The 20,637-nt window shown below is 48.9% G+C and overlaps 2 protein-coding genes across 2 annotated transcripts; one reads left to right on the top strand and one right to left on the bottom strand.

Annotated features, from left to right (window-relative positions):
- Positions 1-1,689: 1,689 nt before the first annotated feature.
- On the bottom strand, positions 1,690-4,715 carry PPCS (phosphopantothenoylcysteine synthetase). The gene is made up of 3 exons (XM_066982184.1): positions 4,215-4,715; positions 3,921-4,024; positions 1,690-2,732 (listed from the first exon to the last, which is right to left on the bottom strand). The coding sequence occupies exons 1-3, from the start codon at positions 4,702-4,704 to the stop codon at positions 2,409-2,411; spliced, it is 918 nt and encodes a 305-aa protein (XP_066838285.1). The 5' UTR covers positions 4,705-4,715; the 3' UTR covers positions 1,690-2,408.
- On the top strand, positions 4,706-17,172 carry ZMYND12 (zinc finger MYND-type containing 12). Its single transcript, XM_013202138.3, has 8 exons — positions 4,706-5,134; positions 5,240-5,381; positions 10,634-10,805; positions 11,850-12,019; positions 13,300-13,422; positions 14,540-14,660; positions 15,649-15,794; positions 16,957-17,172. The coding sequence occupies exons 1-8, from the start codon at positions 5,109-5,111 to the stop codon at positions 17,074-17,076; spliced, it is 1,020 nt and encodes a 339-aa protein (XP_013057592.3). The 5' UTR covers positions 4,706-5,108; the 3' UTR covers positions 17,077-17,172.
- Positions 17,173-20,637: the final 3,465 nt, after the last annotated feature.

The following is a 20,637-nucleotide window of genomic DNA, read 5'->3' on the forward strand; positions in this document are numbered from 1 at the left end:
GGAGCAGGAGCCCTGCGGCGGCCGGGTGCGCGCGGTGGCAGCGAACCCGCCGCGGAACACGCGCCGGAGCTGAACCGGAGCTCGACTCCTGCCCCTCGCGGTCCTGCGAGCTCTCGAGGTCTTCGTCCCACCGCTGCTCGCTGCAGGGCCGCGCCGGGTCGGGACTGCTGGGGCTCGGCCCGGGTTTTCCCCTCTCCGCAGCTTCACCCCCTGCTGAAGCAGCAGCGGGCACCGTGCAGCACATCCCGCAGCAGCGTCCCTGCGACTCCAGCGGGCTCCAGGAGGTGGTGCCTGGGGCTTCCCTCCTTCATAACCCCCTCACAAAGGGCAGGATACTAAGATGACCTTTGTTGCACGTTTCCCACCACTTGTGCTAACACTACTTCAAGGGTGTGCTTAATTTACTTGGACATGACTTTGTATATTCTCACCTTTGCCAGCCCACCTCTGTCTTTAAGTGCAAGACTCAAACTAAGGCAACAGAAACCTGTAAGCTAGCAGGACCATATGTTGATATTGATTACGCACCGGAAGATTAAAACAGGCAGCTTTCAGAGTGCACAAGCACATACGATACAGGTGCAGCACATTCCATCTTTTCCTAAGCACTTTCCCTTCTTGCACTTGGACAGGTACTTCCCACATCTGATCACAGTCTCCATTTCAGTTTCTTAAAACACTCTGCTGTTACCCTACAGACACGAGGCGACCTTGAACTCCCTAGGATAGTGCAGGTCGGCCAGGTCTCCAGGGTTAAAAGGAATATTCAGCACCAGCCATGGGCACATCACTTGTGCTGGCAGATTCTCCCTTCAGAACAACCACTTTTAACAACCACTACAGACCTCTGCAGGCATCAGTCCCGGCCACACAGAAAGTATTGGTTCTTTCTCCTAAGCTGCTAGCTCTCTCAGCTCTGAGGAACCTGGGCTATTTCTTCCACCCCTAAATATAACCTGCCTGCACACTGTAAGTCTTTCAGGCACCCCTCCTGCTCTGCTCAGCCTGTTCTCATGCTCTTTTCAGCCTCCTGTTCTGCTGGGTTGAGCAAACCTATTTTCAGGTGATCGGTGCTGTTGTAACAGCACTTTTTCCTGTTGCCTTCTTGTATGCTCAGTGGTTTTAAGATCATAGAATGGCTCGGGTTGGAAGGGACCTTAAAGATGAGACGATCCTCACCTTTGGAGAGGACTCAGTGTGAGAATTGCACTACTGTGCATTATTCTCTTTGTTTACAGAATTACAGTAAATTTATTTCAAGGAAAGCATGCAAAAAGGCACACGTTGGACAACAGTAGATATGCAATTAAATTTATTGTTTCTTTTTTTTTTCCTTTAACTCTGTAATTAATGGCACATTTAACCAGCTTCTAAGCATACATTCCTCACGCTTAAAATAAGCAATCATATGGAAGCAGGATTTAGGGAAAATCAGGAATCCCACAGCTCTAACTGGCTCCCACTTTAACTCCATCCCAACAGCGAACAAGTACTTTCCTCCCGAGGCTGATCACTCTAACCACCTGTTCCCAAACCTGACACCACCACTTATGCTCTGTGCCACACATCCCTTTCCCTTTATGCCCCCCAGCAATCTGGTAACACCCACGCTGGAAAGAACACCACTGAGCAAAGCTGCTTTAAGGACGCCATTACAGTACCTATTTGGCTGCTCTTTTGCTCTTAAGAGCCACTCTCCGGTTCCTCTCAGCTCAGCTTGAACAACAGCACTTCCTACAACAGGTGCCAATTCCCAACAGATATTCGAGAGGACTCAGCTCAAAGAAAATAACCACAACTGCAGCAACTGCTACCATTTCTGCTCTGAAAAGTGTTTGTAGGCAGAGTTCTTGAAGTGTGGGTCCACAGGATCCATCTCAGAGCAACAGACGCTCTCCAGCATCGCCCGTTGTTACCACGATGGCCTCCTTCCTTTTTGCCACACTGGTTTCACCATCCACTTTCAATACCAGCCGATTGCCAGCACTACGGTTCCACTCCACGTGTGTAACAGAACATCTTATTTCCTGCAGAGCTCCGTTCCTTCCGTCCAGCATTTCAAAAAGAAACTTTGAAGAGGCAGATTCAGAAAAATCATTTATAGACATATGGAAACCATTTCTCCACCTCCCGGTTCTCCCAGCCCGTGGGGCAGAAATACAGCAATATGCCTGTTCCTTTTCTACAAACTAAAACAATTTAATTTATCATCCTTTGGAATGTTTTCACTTCTGTGTATTTTACTTTTTCAAAGCAATCAACAATAACCATCACCAAGCTGTAGAAAAGTAGACAGTTTTGGACGGCAGCCTTTTCCATAGCGTGATTCTATTTACCTGGAATAGAGAACTGCTCCAGTTCCACTCCCTCTCTAGTACAATTTCATTTAATTCATTCGGAGTCGAACCTCAGATTTTCTTCTCTATAAACGAGGTATGTTGGCCCTGAAGATAGCTCACTATCTTTTCCTCTATTTCCATGCCTTGCGCTATTTCTTCATCAGAAAGAGACAACGGAGTCTGTGAATCTTTGGTTACAATAATTACAGAGGTTCTCCGTGACTCCAGGATATTTGCTACCACCACCTGGTGACGATATTTCTCCAGAGCCTTCAGTGATTTATCAATTAAAATCAAGGGATCTGTCTCCAATTTAAAGGAAATAACAAAAGCCTCCGGAGCCCATTCTTTGACAAGAGGAGACAGCATTTTTGGCACCATCTTCATTGTGATCTACATTAGGAAAACACAACAGAAAAAAAGTTTCAGTTAAAACATAACAATGTGTTTTAATGAGAGATAAGGACAGAAACACAAGGACTAAGGAAATTCTGCCTTCACGTGGCTTTTACATTGGGAGATTTTTCAAGACCGTATTTTGTCAGATCTCACCAAGCAAGGTAAAACTTCACTAGCACGCACTGAAAAACTAGTTTCAAATACCTGTCTGCTATTCACAACAATCAAGGTGTTCTTAAGCAATGAAACTGTAACTGCAACAACGAAGCCCACTGTAACTGCATCAACATGCTTCTCTTATTTAAGTGCTGAAGAACTTAAGTGTAAGCAGAGGAAGATTAGTACAGACTTAAAACTGCAAGACACTGGGTCTTTGGCTCTCCAAAATCCACCTTACCAAGGCTTAACTCTTCTATGAACTCTTTTAAGGCACATGAGGCGTATATATGCCAAAATATGGGGGGGAAAGGGAAGGGAGGGGGGGCATAGTAGTCTTTTTATTCAACTTCTCAGCCTCTGAGCCTGTCACTGGATTCAGGTAGGATCTTATTTTTTCCTACATTAAGGATTAAAAAAAAAAAATAAGACCAGCAACTCATTAAAAGCTAATTAAACTAAACCAGCAGAACAAATTTGGTATTTGTTATATACAAAACTCCGGATCCACCTCTTCCCATAGGTAAGAGGGCCTGGGCACCAGAGGCACACGCTACACCCCTTAACCGCAGGAAGGGTACTAAATGTAAATGCAGATCACTCTAGGACAGGACTGATCCTGCCGTGCCCTCTTATCTTTGCCCACCACACAGCCCCACTGCTGCTTTTGCAGCGAAGCTCAAAGAGGCAGCTGGGGAAACAACAGAGGAACTTGATCTAGGCAACAATTCACCCTAAGACAACCAAATAAAAAACCCAGCCTGGTGCAAGGGACGGAACAAAACAGTGCAACTCCACTATCTTCAAGGGCTCCTGCTCCCACGGAAACGCACCCTCGCATTCCCAGGGAAAATGCACGTTTTTGGCCAACGGGCTTTTGCTTTGTGACCTCTCCCAGGTCTTATTCAGTTGTCCCCCAGCCATCCCCACCCTGTCAGGATACCGGCCCCGCCAGGGCACCACCAGGGCGCTCGGAGGGGACTCCGAGGCTGCAGATGGGGGCGGCCAGGCCCAGGGCTGCCTCACCTGCAGGGGCCCCTCCGAGGACTGGATCTTGTGCTCGGGCATCTCCGAGGCGGGGATGTAGAAGTCGGACACGGCTGCCGCCAGGTAAAACATGACGCTGGAGCCTGCGAGAGACAACAACCGCCGGCGCTCACCGCTGCTCGCCTGCACCGAGCTGCCAGGCCCTCGCGCACCGACTACGACCCCCGGGGACCGACCGGGGACCCCCCCCCCGGGGACCGACCGGGGCCCTCCCTCCCCGGGGCCCCCCCCCGGTGCTGGCCCCCTCACACCGCCCCCCCCCGCCCCCGGTACCGAAGGGCGCCAGGGCGCGGGCGGCGGCTCGCAGCAGCGCCAGGTACTCGGCCAGCCCGGTGAACTCGATGGGCAGCAGCGCCCCGCTCTCGGCGGCGCGCCGGTACTCGCGGAGGGCGGGCAGCAGGCCCGGCAGGGCGGACGGCTCGGCGGCCACGCCGGGAGGCGGCCCGGGGGTGAGGCGGAGCGCGTCGAGCAGGGCGGGCCCGGGCGGCGGCAGGGCGCGGGCCCAGGGGAAGGCGGAGCGGGCGCGGTGCAGGAAGCAGACGCCGTACCCGGCGCCCACCAGCCGCTCGGCCGAGGCGGCGCCGCGCCGCCCGCTGCTGAAGTTCTCCAGGAAGCGCACGGCGCGCGCCTCCAGCGGCACCTGCGTGCCGCCCGACGTCACCAGCGCCACGCGCCGCCCGCGCGCCGCCTGCGCCGCCGCCCAGGCCCGCACGCGCTCCTCCGCCGCCGCCGCCGCCGCCTCCTCCGCCGCCGCCGCCGCCATCGCCGCAGGCCACGCCCCCGCCGCGGAAGCCACGCCCCCTCCGCAAGCCACGCCCCTCGCGCGAAGCCACGCCCCTCGCGCGAAGCCACGCCCCCACGCGGAGCCTCCCCCCCCCCCCCCCCCGAAGCCCCGCTCCGTCGCCCTGGCAACGCCGGAGGGGGCCCGGTAACGGGCCCGGGGGCACCGCCCCCGCCCCGCCGCCCCTCCGCCGCCGGCTGCACCCGCAGCGGAGCCCCGCGGCTTCGTCAGCTCCCGGGCCGGGCTCGGCGGCGGGGAGGCGCGGCTGGCTGCCGCTGCCCGGGGGGCTGCGGGCGGTGCGGGAGAGGCGCAGCGAGGAGCCTCGGCGGGCCGCCGCCGGCTTCTGCGCCGAGCCCACGTTAAGGGCTCTGTGACCGGGCTGAGCAATGGACGTTACGGGCCGGCGGCTGCTGTGAGTAGCTCCTGCGGCGGAAGCCCTGCAGAAACAGCAGGCAGCGGTCTTCCCTCACGCCGGCTCCAAATAAACAAAACTATCGTTCTCCCCTTGTTCGGCCAGCGATGCCGAGCGCCAGGAAGCCGGCCGGGCTGGTACCCACGGGAAGGTGTGCCGGCTGCCGGTTCCAGTCCGCGCGTCCCTCCCTTGGCTCGTTCCCGAAGAAGAAAGAACACGCGGAGCGGGGCAGCCGGTGAAGAGGCAGGTATGTACACGAAAGAAGGAACACCGCCCCAAAGTGCTGCCGGCAAAGTTTAATTACGTCTCTGCTTCCTACGTGCTGATGTGCGTTGTGCTGGGAGGGCATGCAGTTGGTTCATCAGCGTCTTAAAAAACTAAAAGAGTGGAGTTTGCAACTAAAACTTCCTAATAAAAGGAGTGGGAGTCTCCTCTTTCCAATTCTACAAGCCTCCTGCCTTTTTAGCGGTCTTTATTCCTAGTCCTGAGCTTCTTCATTTTGCTGGCCCGGCAGCAGTAATCCTGCGCCTCCTGCCTTGCAAGGGCAGTCAGTAGTTCGCACATCTCCCCTGTGAGCCTGGGAGCCAGTTTTGGTGCTTACAGGGTGTACTGGTCCTTCGGTGATGAGAGGGATTCCCCTTTCTCTGAGCAGGGTGTAAAGAAATAAAGTCCTCTCCCTTTGTTTACCTGGCCAACTTTAAATGCTCCTTCCCACTAACTGTGGTCTTTCATCTCTGCTTTGTTGGCCTCTTAGGAGTTGCAGATGTGCAGCTCCGTTCCAGCTGGAGAGGTTTTGAACTCTTGTTTATGGGGTGCAGCATCTGCCTTTCCACAACGCTGGTAGAATAAAATAACCCACCCAAATACATCTGCCATTTAGAATGATCTTTCCCATAAAAAATAAATTATCCTCCTGTCATTACATAACTCCAAATCACAGAACAGTAGGACAACAGAACAACTGAAAGTGAAATGGTAACAACCAAATGTTGCCACTGAGAAGATTAACATCGCTAATCTTCCGGATTTTACACCCTGTGTTGCTTTTAAGATTGTTTCTGGGCCAGATGCTAGTACTTTGGTGCGAGTGACTCATTGCTGCAGTCAATACCTCTCTTGGGAGCATACAGAAGAAAAAAGGTTTGAAAGGGCTGGAACCTGGGCGGACAAAAGTCCTGCGTGGTAAAAGTTTGTGAAAGCTTCAGGCAACAGATTCCTTTAAGATTTGTAGGAATTAGGCACTGACAACCCGGTTTGTTTTTGAAAATGCCATCTGATGGAAAATCACAAATAAGATTGTTGACCGAAGAAAGTGTGTTGTAACAGTACGTCCTAGAAGCCAAGAGGGTGGTAGTGACAATGTAAAAAAGGTTATGGATTTAAACATGTAGGACGGATTATAATCCCACTGTCTGGGAAGGACACCCTTAGTATCAGAAAAACAGGCTTCACTCCTGACCCAAACAAGCCCTTAAGTTGCACAATTGTCTTTCAATTTCTCTGAGTATTTCTGTAATACAGGGTCAGCCCCAAGAAAAATGCAAAAGCATGGGGGTGGGGCAAACCAGGCAATCCTGCTTTTTTAAGCTTTTCCAGAAAACTGTGCCTACGTATTGAACATTGACATTGAAAGCATCGGCCATTACATCATTGATTTTATAGCAACTAAAGCTCTGCTGTGTACATTACAACAGTTCACATGACCACCGAATCAGGGAAATACTTCAGCTGGAAGCTAGTCATTTGTTTTTATTAGGTTCCAGTGAAAGCACCCGGAACATAGGGCTGGTGGAGAAATATGCAAAGGGAGAATCCCTCCTCTTGATTGGAGTGCACACCTAGGTTAGCATGCGGTGACTCCAAAAGTACTGCTTCAGCCAAGGCTTGGATTGGCTTTGTAGGAAAAGCTACAGACAGCAGACTCAGATTGTTTTTCTAAGTGAAAAAATTTATAGGATTTTTAACAACTATAATTGCATTTGTTCTTTGACCTTTGTCTCCAAACTATTTAAATAAAACACATTCTCGGAATGTTATATGAAGGTACGCCTTGTCTTCCTTCTCTCCTGCGAAAGGAGTGAAGAAGCACAAACATCTTGTTTGTTACTTGCTTTCTCACACATCGAGACTGCAGCTCCTAGCCTACAAATGAGGTCTGCTTTTATGTACAGCAAGGCATAGGGAAACTGCTAAACAAGGGTTGGCCTAGGTTGGCTGACAAGCATCAGAAAAGCAGGATGGAGACAGTGAGAGTATTTAATGCCCCATCTTGCTGACTTCATTATTTTCCTATTCATAGAGCTAATACAAAATGCTCTAAAGAAGGCCTTTGGAGCTAAGGGAAGAGCTACGTAGTGTCCTCACAACCAGAGAGAAACTATTCTGCTGAAAGCCAGCACATAGGTTTATTATTTTTTGAACATTTCTCTTGTACTTCACAAACTCCTGCACTGTGTTTATTTGAAAAAACACAGCTCGAGCCTCTGTCAGGACACAGGAAAGCCTGTGCACATCAAAATGCCCTTTGGCCTAAGGGAAGGTGGTGCATTAAACTGAGAGCCAGGAGGTTATGAGTTTCATACCTCGTATGTACTCCAAAACTTTGTTGATAGAAATCTGCTTTTGTCAACATAGCCGTGGGGGTGCCTACAGACAGTGCCTCCAAACTGACAAAACTCCAAGTTTCTGTTTGTAAAATAGCCTCACCTGCCTTTGCGCTGTCAGTTTACCCCAGCCTCTGGGTATGGGAAAAGATTCGCACCGCAGCCAGCTACAGCAGTCCTCCAGCACCCATGCTAGCCCTGCTGATTGTGGGTTTTAACTCCAAGGACCCACGTTCAAAGTGACTGGAAGCCTGACTTCCTCTTTACATTGTGCTTTCTGCAAGCATGCCATCTTTATGGGTGCCCTTGAGTGAGGAAATGAATGTGGCACAGAACCCCAGGTGTGCACCCAGCCGCCTGCTCCCGCCTGGGGTCCTCAGCCTCCTCAAACCCTAACTGGGGGAAGAACTGTGTGGGGGCATCTTCAGAGAAATCTCTGTAATTGCAACACACATGAAAAGAGCCCAGAGCGTGCAGGTCTCCGGGAAGGAGTGGGGCTATGAGCAAGACAGTGCAGGGCCAAAGCTAACGATGCCCTCTAGGCTTGCAACTGTGCTGCCTTAGATATTCAGCACTGCAGGGCTTCTCCTGTCTCCTGCCCTTTCTCCTTCTGGGAACTGTGCAAGAGTCTAACCATTAGCTTGTCCTCACTGCCAATGTTTTAAGGTAACTTACCTGATGGGAATCGGTGATGATCCTATTGACAAGGAGTAAAAAAAGAATGATGCAGATCTCCAGCACCTCCCCAGATGACAATCTGATCATCAAAGCCAGCGTTGGTTGTAACAGAGAGCGAGTGGCAAGGACAGAAAAGGCAGTCTGATAAACAGCAGCTTTTCATTGCTTCTTGCCCTCACCATGTGCTGACTTTCACCTCGGCACCTGATCCCCCAACTCAGTTTGTGTTTTGTGCATACGCACTCCCTGACAAAGAGTCCCTCCCCAGCTTTCCTGCAGGCCCCCGTTAGGTGTCGGAAGGCTGCTGTAGGGTCTCCCCAGAGCCTCCTCTTCCCCAGGCTGAGACCTTACAGCGGCCTTCCAGTGCGTAAAGGGGGTCTATGGCAAAGCTGGGGGGGGTACTGTCAGGGGGTTGTAGCGATAGGACAAGGAGTTAAGGCTTTAAACTAAAAGAGGGTAGATGTAGATTAGAGGTAAGGAGGAAATTCTTCACTCAGAGGGTGGTGAGGCACTGGCCTGACTGCCCCGAGGAGCTGTGGCTGCCCCATCCCTGGCAGTGCCCAAGGCCAGGCTGGATGGGGCTTTGAGCAAGCTGGTCTGGTGGGAGGTGTCCCTGCCCAAGGCAGGGGGTGGAATTAGATGATCTTTGAGGTCCCTTCCAACCCAAACCATTCCATGACTCTACGTCTTTTTCACCCTATATATGCTGAGAGCTCAGGGGCTAGAGAGGGGGTGATGGTTGTGTTTCCATGCTCTTGGACCTCCTTGTTGCAGCAGGGCTCTTCAAGGCTCTCATTTAGCTGGAAAGCACAGTCCCTTTATCTCAGCTGTGATCTCCAGGACGCACTCACACGCTGTCCTTGTGGTTCCCTGTCCCTGAGCCATTCTTTCACCCATGGCATGACTCTCTTGGAGCACTTAAAGTTCAGTAAAATGCCAAAGCCATAACCTGTCCTCTAACAGCACTGGAATTTGCGTTTTCTGCCCTCTGCTCAGCTGCAGCTGGAAAACCAGGCAACAAAGCAGAGCCTGCAAAGAGGTAAAACGTTATTTTCTGCGGGTGCTCGCTGCACAGGCCTGCCCGTGCCTCCTAGCAAGAGAAGAATGCCTTGCTGCCTTACCATGGCAGCCCTGCTAGGCAAACCAGCAATGAGGTTTCTTTGCAGGCAGCCTTCCTTCTGCACCACTTGTGTGAAAAGCCAACACACAAGTGCCAGGAGTTGGCAACAATTATGATGAAAGCTAAGAGAAATAGATAAGTAAGTATCCTGGCTCTTTTTCGTTGGCAACCCTTAGCGTGTTGTAAGGGCACAGCTTCTACAGTTGCTGAAGAGCACTTGGCAACGAACAGGCATTCAAATGGAGATACATTTTGGGAGCTGATGAACAGATCAGGTGCTGCAGAGGGTAAAAAGACCAAATGCAGTGTGGACTGCTAGGAAGCAGCTATACCTGTGAGAAACATTATGGTTTCTGACAGCAAACAGAAATCCTGCAAAGCTGCTTGACCACCAAGCCGAGCTTGGGCGTTGGAGACACAGGAGTATAATTCAATGCACTAGGGTTTTCTGACTTTGGCCAGCTTTCCAGACTCTGCACCCAAACTAACAGGCCTTCAGAGCCCAGAACTGGCCAGGTGAGGGTGAGGGGAAGCTGTCGACCTCCAGGATGCATGCAGGTACGCTGCCGTCCCGCCCCGACCTCACTCAGAGCTGTGGGGCAGCGTGCTGCAGCACCATGCAGCGAGCTCTAACCTTGCTTCCAGACAGCATCTCCTGCAGCGGGAGCTGTGCCGTGCTGGCACCAGCCTGGTAAACCATACGCTCTGCTGCCTGCTATGAGCCACCATTATTACCGTCAGCAAAATCCTGCCGTAGCCCATTTGTCTAATCTTTTCTGTGGTCTTGTGATGATCATTTTCTGTGCTTCACAGCTTTTATTGCTACAACCTTGTTAGTCTTTCTTCATAGGCCTCACGGGTTCCTCGTCTCATAAGACACCACCTGACCTAAGAGGGTGCCCAAAGCTGTTCTTACTAGAAGTAGCGATAGAATCCAGGCTATAATATGACAGCTTTAATTTCCATCTATTAATTACAGACACAGAAAAAATTACAATCACTGTTAACAGTTGGCAAACTTGGATGGAAAAAGAGACCGTGCGTATTCTTTTTCCTTATCCCTTGCTCACTCTGTCCCACTATTATTTTTCCCTGCAGAAGTACATCATTGATCTTACATACAGCACAGCACAGAAGTTTCTTTGGGATGGAAAGCATGAAAAAGCAATGCCTGCAGCTTTGCATGCGTTGCATTTCAGCACTGAAGTGTATGGCTCAAGTTCTGTGCAACTGGTGCCTGCTTATCTCCTCTTGGCTGAGGCCTGCATTGGTAAGCACTGGTCTAAATAGTAACTTTGGCAAGGGCAAGATCTCCCTTGGATCAGGTTTCCGGTTTCCTTTTACCATTTATCAGGGAACGACCAGCTCTGCGTTTCAGCATTGTGCCATGTCTCTACTCTGCCCGGCCTCAAGGGCATTCCAGAGAGATTTGAGAAGTTACTCCCCATTTTCTGCGTGAGTCTGGGGAAAAGAATCACTCATCTGTGGTGAGAGATCAATGAAAGCAAATGAAATGTTTTCTCCGTCTCTACCGATTCCCACATGAGAAGCAGTATAAAATTCTATTGTTTACCTCTGTGGCTTCATAGAACTCTCAAAAGCATTAAATTCCCAAGTGTGGTTGGTTGGGCTGTTTTCTCTGGGAACCAGCACATTTCTGAGGCCATTGCATCAGAGGAACACCTCAGTTCGTTCACAGAGGTGAGCTCCACCTGAAGCAGAGCTTTTTCTCATTGACTGTGTGCTTTATAAAAAATGTCAAGTTAGGACCTTCTATGCAGAAAACTGGTCTCCTCAGCTGCAAACATAAAGGACTGAGAAATTAAATTTAAACTTTTAAAATTAAAGGTTGGTCTAGATGATCTTAGAGGTCTTTTCCAACCTGAATGATTCTACAGTTACTGTAAACCATTGCTGTTATAGGAGTATCCACAATGCTCTACTGGCAAAACTGAGTGATCTCAAGGATTGTTGTAAAATGGGGTGGCGAGATGAGGGAAAAAATCACATCAGTAATTCTACTGTGGTAATACACTAGTTGTTAGTTGCTGCCTGGAGCTAGCCTGTTTTGTACACGTCTTTCAGAGGTACTGAATGCAATACACAGTTTCTGGTTTCTCTCCTAGCTCTAGCCTGCCTGCAAGTTAGCTTCTGAACACCTGCTTGACTGAGGAGCACTCCGAAGAGAAGAGGGGAATGTCCAAACTAGGTCTTCATGTCAAGCTACAGCAAAGGGATAGCTGGCAGTATCCTCTGCATTTCTAAATATGAAATTGTCTTTATCCTGCCTTTTTTTTTTTTTTTGTCATTTCAGGTGTTGGCCATCATCTGCAGGCATCTAAGTATCTCTCCCAAGCTCAGTGGATTGTCCTCAGAACACCAGACTGCAGCGCTGCAGTTCGGCATAGATTACATCGCAGTCTGGGGCTTCTCTGTGCTGCTGAAGGAAACTTTGAACAGGCTTTACATCACCTGGCAAATGACGTAAGCCAATTAAAATACCGCAACACTTAAATTTTCTTTCCTTCTCTAGCTTTTCCAGATCCTATGGAAAACCTCAGCAGACAGTTTTTTGGGACTGATCTTAAGTACCAGAAGAGTACATGTTAACAACACTTGACCTGTGTTTTTTTATGGTCCTGAGATGAACAGGCATTCCTACCATAAATTGGTATAGTTGCCTTTTATTCAACAGACAGGTTACTTTATATTTTGGCTGTCATTTTCCTTAATACTTTTCTGTTAGATGGCAATTCTCCATCATCCATTATTTAATGAATGCTTTACTTAACTATTTAAATGTCTGGTTCAATAACATTTTCCCCAATTCGATCTTTTTAGCCATGAGAGCAGTTTGTAAAATTTGAAGTTGTCATTGCCAGCAGTGTTCTTTGGGATGCTTTGCCTGTTATTTAATCCCCCAAAGGCAGATGGTCTCCATGACTTCCTATTTATGTCCCATATAGCCTAAATTTATCCAGTGCAGAGTGATGTATACCCACTACTGCTGAATTTGATAGTAGCTTTTTACAACAGCTTTGTGTGGGTGTAAACGATGACATAAGGTGGAGGAGAATTAGATACTTTCCATCATAACAAATACGACCCTGTCTTTGTTTAGTTTGTAAACCTGCTGGGAGAGATTCCCTGCTATGCCACTGTATTTTTAGGTTCCATGGATCTGGTGCCCAAACGGAGTAAAGTAATAGGTTTTTTTACTATTAGTGAGTTGCTGGCCTACATTAGAGCAGCCCAAGACCTGCTCGAATTCTGGCTGCGTGTCTGAGATCTGCTGAGAGTCACACGCCAGCTCAGAATAGCTGGAATGTACTACTGCAATGTACCACTGCCTTGCCACTTCCCTCCCCTCACTTTGGCTGGGGCTTCGGGGGAGAAACAGCCTCCCGGGGCATGACTGGAGAGCTGAAAAGCAGCAGCAAGTTGTTCGTTTGAAGAGGAGAGGCATGAGTTGCGCAGTAAGAGGTGTGGGAAACCTGTTCCACGCTTCAGCAGGGTAACACACCATGATAAGGAATTATCTGCCCCAGCTAGCAGGGATTTGGGGGTGTTGCATTCCTTTGTATAAAACACAAAATACAGGTTTCATAGTAGCATAGTTTATAGTTATAATTAGGTGTAACTAATGCTATAGTTACACAAAAAGACAGAATGCTTGCAGTATTACTAATCTGTAGTGAAAAATTTCCCAGGGTAGATATGAATGCTAAATTTCTGCATAATTATTTTTTAAATATTGTTTTCAGATTTACCTTGCTAGTTCTACATTTGGGCTAAAATCTATTGAGGCCTCTGGAGGGTGTTTCCACATGGCTAATGTTTTCTTTCGCCAAAACAAAATGGACATAGCAGACTCACTCTATGCTGAGGTTAGTAAAACCAATACTCATCCTGTATCTGTTTCTCAATTAGTTTTTTTGTCTTCTGTGCACTTTCCAATGTTTTCCTGTTTCTGACTGCCTTTAATATGATGGTCACCATATCAGCATTTTAGCATCAATCTCAGAAACTGTTTTCATACCTATATATTTCCCTGAGTTAAACCAGAATAGATAAATTCTACATGTGGTAAACAAATCTGTATACATATATATATATATATATATATATAAGTTGCAGTCTTCAGTTTTGGCAGCCGAACCTTGTTAAAAATAGCTTTACTACCAAAAGCTCCCCACAAAAGGTTAAAGACATACCCAGATGTCTTTGAGATGGTGGCCAGAGTTTCCATAGCGAGGGAAGGGCGGCAGAGCAGCAATGGAATGTGAACAAGCAATGTAAAATTTAAGCAGAGTACGAGTGAAAAGTGGCAGTGATAAAAGCTTTTCAGCATGCAAAGCAAAGGAAGGAACAGGAAGAAATTCTTCACAGTGAGGGTGGTGAGGCACTGGCACAGGCTGCCCAGAGAAGCTTTGAATGCCCCGTGCTTGGAGATGTTCAAGGCCAGGTTGGATGGGGCTTTGAGCAACCTGATCTGGTGGGAGGTGTCCCTGTCCATGGCAGGGGGTGGAACTGGATGTTTTTTAAGGTCCCTTCCAACGCAAACCATTCCATGATTCTGTTATTCTATGATTCTGTGAACAATTGTCTAACCACCATAATGATTGAAAAGAAAAAAAAAGTCTTTAATTTGTTTAGCCTGATTTTCTGTGGTAAATGAGGCTTTGTCAGATAATGCAATCTGCCTCCACTCCCCTCACAAACATCCACCAATTTGCTTTTGGTTAACAGTTTAGTTAGATTTACTCGAGTCTGATGAAAATTAATAGATGGAGCAATGAAATTCCAGCTTGTGCTCCCACTGGGAGAAGAGCCATCAGATCTCCGTGTGAAAGAGCCAGCTCGGCAGCAGCCAGCCCACTAACCAGCAAGCACTTGGGTTATTGTGGCAGGGGTGTGCATCGCAGGACACATTGTTTATAGAACAACTAGTTACTAAATGCCATGTGTTCATACAAGTGAAATAATTCATTTACTTCCTGGTAGGTAACCGACATCTGGCATGCCTTTCTTATGAAGTCAGTTCAAACACAAGAGCAAATTCACAAGTCAAGAGCAGAAAAGTCTCCATTCACTGAGGACAAGGAAGTCAGAGAAGACAATATGAGTAAGCACCGATATTGCGCAAAAGTGTTTGCGAGACAGGCTTTTAAGAAAATCCATACATCTTAGTGTTTGTATTTACTGTGCTGGGTTTTGCACTGCATTTCTTTAGACCAAATTTAATCAGAATCATGGGTATTTATGCTTAGTGGATAGTGCTGGATGAAACAAATGAGACCACTTTAGAAATGAGGGTGTTCAAGTGAAAACACAGCGTTCCCCTTTTGGTTTACCTGCTCCTTTTCACAGCACCCTTGGCAGTGACCAACGATACAAGATTTTGTCTTTCAGGATTTGATTCCACTTGAGCATTCTTGTTTCTTGGCAGCTCCTTTCTGTCCATTTAATTATGTGAAAGTGATATTTCATCTCACTTAGGTAGGTTTCCATCTGAAGCAGTGGGACACAGTCGAATAGCATATGCTGATAATTGGATATATTAATATGGAGAATACTCTCAGAAGACGAGCTGGGAAATCTCCCAGTAGGATGCAGGGAAGTTGCATGAAGCGTTAAGAAATATGCTAGGTTGCATGGTACTACTCTACACTCCACTGAAGTGAAGTGACTAGGAAAAGACTAGGCTCTGTTCCTCATCTTCTTTTAGCCGTCTATGCTCATAAGAACATTGTCAGAGAAGAAAAATGTTTCTGCAGATCTCCATACCTGGCATTCTCTCAAGCAGTAGTTGCTGCAGTAGGAACCACACAAGGCAGGGCTACATGATTCCATCTTTGGTTATGACAGGAGTATGGAAGTTGCTCTTTTCATGCAGCTGTTATGACTTCACATCCTTACTAAAGGCTAATCAACACAATTACTGACTGGATGAAAAGACATCTGTTAATGGGTATGGAATTTGCATGGAGCTGGGATACCACATTGATGCTTGTAGTAGAAATGCTTTGATGTCTAGAAGAGATAATTGGTTAGTTTTGAATATGTTATCTTGTATACATACATCCAACAAGTTTATTTCATTCTTGATGCAGCTGAAGCCCAGCAAGCAGAAGCAATTCAAGTACTGAATGCAGTACTAGGTATCAGAGAACAGGCACCGAAGCAACAACCTGGCAAAACTGCAAGAGTTTTACATGCTCTTGCAATGCTTTATTATCTGATTATGGATGTATCAAAGGTAAGTTTCACCAGGTGAAAGGGTGCAGGAGGGTTCCCTAGCTCTGCTTCAGTGTTGGCCCCATCCCACAAAAGGAGGAACACAAGCCAGTCCTGGCACCTGTCCTGAGTGCACGGCTGCCTCGGAGCACCGGATAACCTAAGGCAAATCTGCCTTGGCAGCTCTGCATGAAGCCAGCCCGTGATTTGCACCCTGTCAAGGTTAAAAAAGCCCACTGGATCTGTTTTGATCTCTGCCACACCATTCACAATGGGTCCTGTAGTTACTCATGTTTTCTAGGTTTGTCCTTTATCTGGGATGTCCTGGCAGTGTACCTGCCTGTCACAAGCCATATTTAGACATCAGTTTGGATGTTAAGCAGCAAGAAAAACATAGGTCTTGCATGTGTCTCTACTTGAGCAAGATTCCCTGCATCTACCATGATGTTTATGTAGGTTCACACTATCGGACCTTGTAATTCAGCTTTGAATTTGCGCTACATTGTTTGAGAGATTATGGCTAAAAATCTCAGGTGCAACTGCTAACTTCAGTGTCCAGTTCTCTGCATTCAGAATAATGGATTTTGAGAAAGTGCTGAACACTAACCATCTAGAAATCGGGCCTTTTTGTTTGGGATAAGCAGTCAGAAACTCAAGTTTCTTCTGCTTGTGATTTGAAGGGTGAAAATACAGATTATTAATGGTTTCTTTGTTGTACTAGAGAAAGCCATAGGATTTGGAAGACACAAAGAAACAAATTCAAATTAGAAAAAAGGCAAAGCTTTGTAATTGTGAGAATGTCTAGTCACTGGATGAACTGCTGAGGGAAGTGAGGGATTTAGTTCAAACTGAGTCAATACAGCTGTTTTTGCCTGAAATAGCTTTGAGAATGTTCAGATGAACTGCTGTATCAGATGGGAGGTAATGCTCTCCAGCAGGAGGAGCTGGGGTTAGTAATCTCTTCTGTCTGCACCACTGGATCCTAAATATGATATCTGTTTGCAGCTTTACTCTCTCCTCTAAAGCAGCTTGTACAGGTCACCCTCTGAAACAGGCAGCTGAGTGACTGGAGCCTGGATCTGATCCAGTGCAGCTATTCCAGTGAGCCTCTGCAGGTATTTTAAGTACTCCTTGAGAAAAGCCAAATTCTTGACAATTACATTGTCTTTTTTGTTTCATTCCAGGCTTATGAAATGGGGACAAAAGCCTTTGACCTGCTGAAACAACTGCCCCAACAAGAATCTCTAGAAGCCATTGGCCATTTGTTAAAGTTGATTAACTCCAAGCCCTTCTACACAAAATAAGGAGCTCTTTCTACCAGAGCCAGGTCCTTGGCTACAGATCCTAGTTATCTAACTACGTTGCTGAAAACAATGAAAATACCTTACAAGGCATAGGTCCTGTCTGCTATTGTCATCTTTCTAGATGTGTCCTTTTCCATCTCCAGGTGTTTGAAAGTTCAGCTTTGTGGTGTTAGTTTATTTTCACATGCTGGTCAACCTCTGTAGACTGTTATGGAATAACAGCGTGAGGGTGGGAAACAAAAGCACAACCTTCGCAAGATGCATAAATTGTTATCTACTTGCTTATGTAAATAAGCACAACAGCCTTTTACATCCTCATGTTGTCTGTTCAGAAGCTAAGACAGCTGACATATATTTGTTACTGTTTTCCTCAATTTTCTTTTCACTTTCATGAGTGAGATACCGTGGAGAGATATGGGAGGAACCCAGGGGAGGTCTTCACTACATTCCTAACTTGAGTGGTTGACACCTGCTCCCCTGAACATGGCTGGGCTTGCTCAGGTGTTTCACCTTTCTGTAATACCCCTCAGTCTCCAACCATGGTTTCACTTTTTGCAGCACTTTAGAGGAGTCTCATAGCTCTGGACACTGAGGGACTCATTTGTTCCACTCATGGGAGAACTTGCATCCAGGAGGACTCATGAGAACAGCATCAAGAGTTGTAAGCATGCTGGTCAATGGACTTGAGGCCAAAGATTAAAAAGCCAGCTAGCCTTTTAGCCAAGCAGAGCTTGCAGCCCAAAGAAGTGGTTTCCTCATGTCCGAGAGCTTGCCACCACATAGGCATCCCGTTATCTCTGGTGCCAGCCCCAGGAGGACGAAGTCCCCTGAGTTGCTGTGCGCTGCTCCCCACAGGCTCCCATCCAACTGGCTGCCAAGCTCTCATGGGCTTCCTTGCAGAGCAGAGAAAGAAGAACAGCAGGGCACAGAGTATGTGTGACCCTCGGTGTGTGAAGGCCAACAGGCATTAGAGAAGGGCTAGAGGAGCCCCGAGAGAGCCAGCCCTGTACCTGGAGGCAGCTGCACAGTGAGCTTGGTTCAGACCCTGAAGCATGTGATAGCCCTTGCACAGCTGGGAAAGAGGTTAAGAGAAACTTGCCCTGCTGCTGAGGTCTGGATTCAGCTGAGCGTTAAGCCCACGATTAAGTCTCATTTACTTCAGGAGGATTTATGAATGCATTTAATTGCCTTGCTGAATTGGGATGGAGTCAAGTACGCTTTTAAATGCTTCGTCGAGCTGGGACCTGAACAATTAGAAAGGATTGATGTTGCAGGTAAAGGGAAAGCCACTCACTCCAGTTCAACTGATTTTAATTACAGAGGGTGGGACAGCTCCGAGAGGTGCACGCAAGGTGACCCATAGCAGACAGACTTGGGGGCAGCTGGGAGACCTCCAAATACTGCTACGGGAGATGCTGGTGGACACAACCACCCTCATATTTCCGCTCCAGCCAACCAGGGCAGCTCTCACTAAAGCTGGGCCGAGCACACAGGGGACTCAAGGGGGGGGGGGGTGCCAGCAGCCAGGATGCTCAGCGCCTGCTGGCACCGTGCCTCAGGACACGGAGGATTTGGATCACTGTGGCTGGGGATTTGGAAGCAGTAATCCCCCCAGGGCATGCCACAGCCAGGCTGTCTCTGCGTGACGTGTCAGGCTGGTGTCCCCTCCATGGCGGTGCCGTGCAGCACAGTATCACTGTTCCTGGCTATTTAAAGCAGTGTGAAAATTAATTTTTTATAGGTTTGAGGGCCGGGCATCTCCAGGAGCAGGGCCTACACACTGATGAGCAAGGGCTGGAAATGGAAACCCTAGCAATGGTAATGAGAGGAGCCCTGGGCGGATGACCTTATCCTCAACCCAGTGTTCCACTGTGTGTCTTGCTGGAATTTGCACGAGGAGCATTTTTGGGAGATTTGGAAGATTTTTTACAGGAGCTATTTCCTCTGACCCTCAGGAACAGCCTTTTCCTCTGTATACACTTCAGGGCAAAGAGACATTTCAACAAATAGCAGAAAACTGAAGTGATCGACATCAGCATTTCTTTGCCTGGAAGTGTTTGGACTTGTAGCGCTTGGCACCTTGTTAAAGGGAAAAATTCCCCCAGGAACCAGCGCCATCCCTCCCTGCCTTAGGTGCTCGCAGCGGGGCCACAGGACCGTGCTGTCCCGACACAGATCCCAGCCCCACAGGCTCCCAGCGCAGCCGACTGGGCCGGGGGCAGCTGTGGGGTCCAGCGACAGCCGCCAGGGGATGGATCATGTCAGGCGTCCACCCACAGAGCTGCAGATGGAGCATGAGGAGGCAGGGGTGACACCTCCACAGCACAAAGTGCCGCTCTGGGGGTCCCAGGTGGGGCTTGGGGCAGTTAAATCCCAGGGATGGCCCTGGTAAGGCTCCTCCACGGGCCCACGCGGGGGCTCGGCGATGTCTGAAGGCAGCTCAGCAGTACCAGGAGGTGGCAACAACACATCCAGGAGCACGGTGCTGCTCGGCACAGACCTTTTGTAACCAAGAGCGTTGGTTTCCTTTGAGGGAAAGCTTTGCGCTTGCTGGGGGAGCCCTGCTAATCTGCACCTGTGCTGAGGCAACCCCATCAAGGAGCTCGTTGGCAGGAGCCCTCGCTTGGCACCTGGAAGGGCCCAAAACGGAGCTCCTGGGCCAAAGGCAGCACCTCCAGCACCCAAAGGCAGCACCTCCAGCACCCAAAGGCAGCCTGGGCCTGACTGCAGGCAGGCAGCACACGATGCCCGTGAGCAACGAGGCTCTGCTGGCTTGTGTCAGCCAAAACCACAGCCCCATGGCCCAGCTGGGGTCTTCTGCAGTTCCCAAAAGGTGCCCGCCTGTCCCTGTGCTGCTCGCTCTTTGCCAAGTGGTAAAAATGGAATTTAGCCCCTGTCGCACGCCCTGCCTCGCCGTGGGGGGCCTTGGCTGCACAGACTGCTCCGGTCTGGAGCAAATTGCTCTGGGAGCAGAACAGGCACAGCCACTGCCTGTTCCAGGGAGCCTGAATCCACAAAAGATGCTGTGAGCAACGTTCCCAGAACAGGGCCTGCATCCATCAGCCGCGCTCATCTCCAAACCAGTGGGGAGAGGGCGAATTTCCCCATCCCGCCTCCCCGCTGGCCCCAGCAGCGCAACTTCCCCCTTCCCAGCCCCACCGCAAGGTGCTTCAGGGAAGAAAAACGGAGTTGGGCCACAGCTAGCCCAGATCTGGGCACTGGTGAACACGGCCAGAAACCCTTAGCTTGGGCCACAGCTGGGATAGCAACGGCACCGTGCTGGGGAGTGCTATGGGGGTTGCACTGCTCCCCATCAACCGCTACCCCTGGAGCAGGAGGTGGCACAGAGAAAAATGCTCTGTGAGCACAAACACATGTCCGAGGTGGACCAAGAGCCAAAGGGGAAGGCCCAGGTAAGGGTTTGATCCACTGCCCACAAGTCACCAGCGTGCCCCAGCAAAAAAAAAAAAAAAAAGCACAGCACACAGGAGGTTGGGTCGCTGCATACATTCTCATTTATTGTTAGCACACCACACGCCTTTCTCTTGGCACTTATTTTTA

Source organism: Anser cygnoides, chromosome 23 (genome assembly GCF_040182565.1).
Source record: "Anser cygnoides isolate HZ-2024a breed goose chromosome 23, Taihu_goose_T2T_genome, whole genome shotgun sequence".
In the NCBI taxonomy this organism is placed as follows: domain Eukaryota; kingdom Metazoa; phylum Chordata; class Aves; order Anseriformes; family Anatidae; genus Anser; species Anser cygnoides.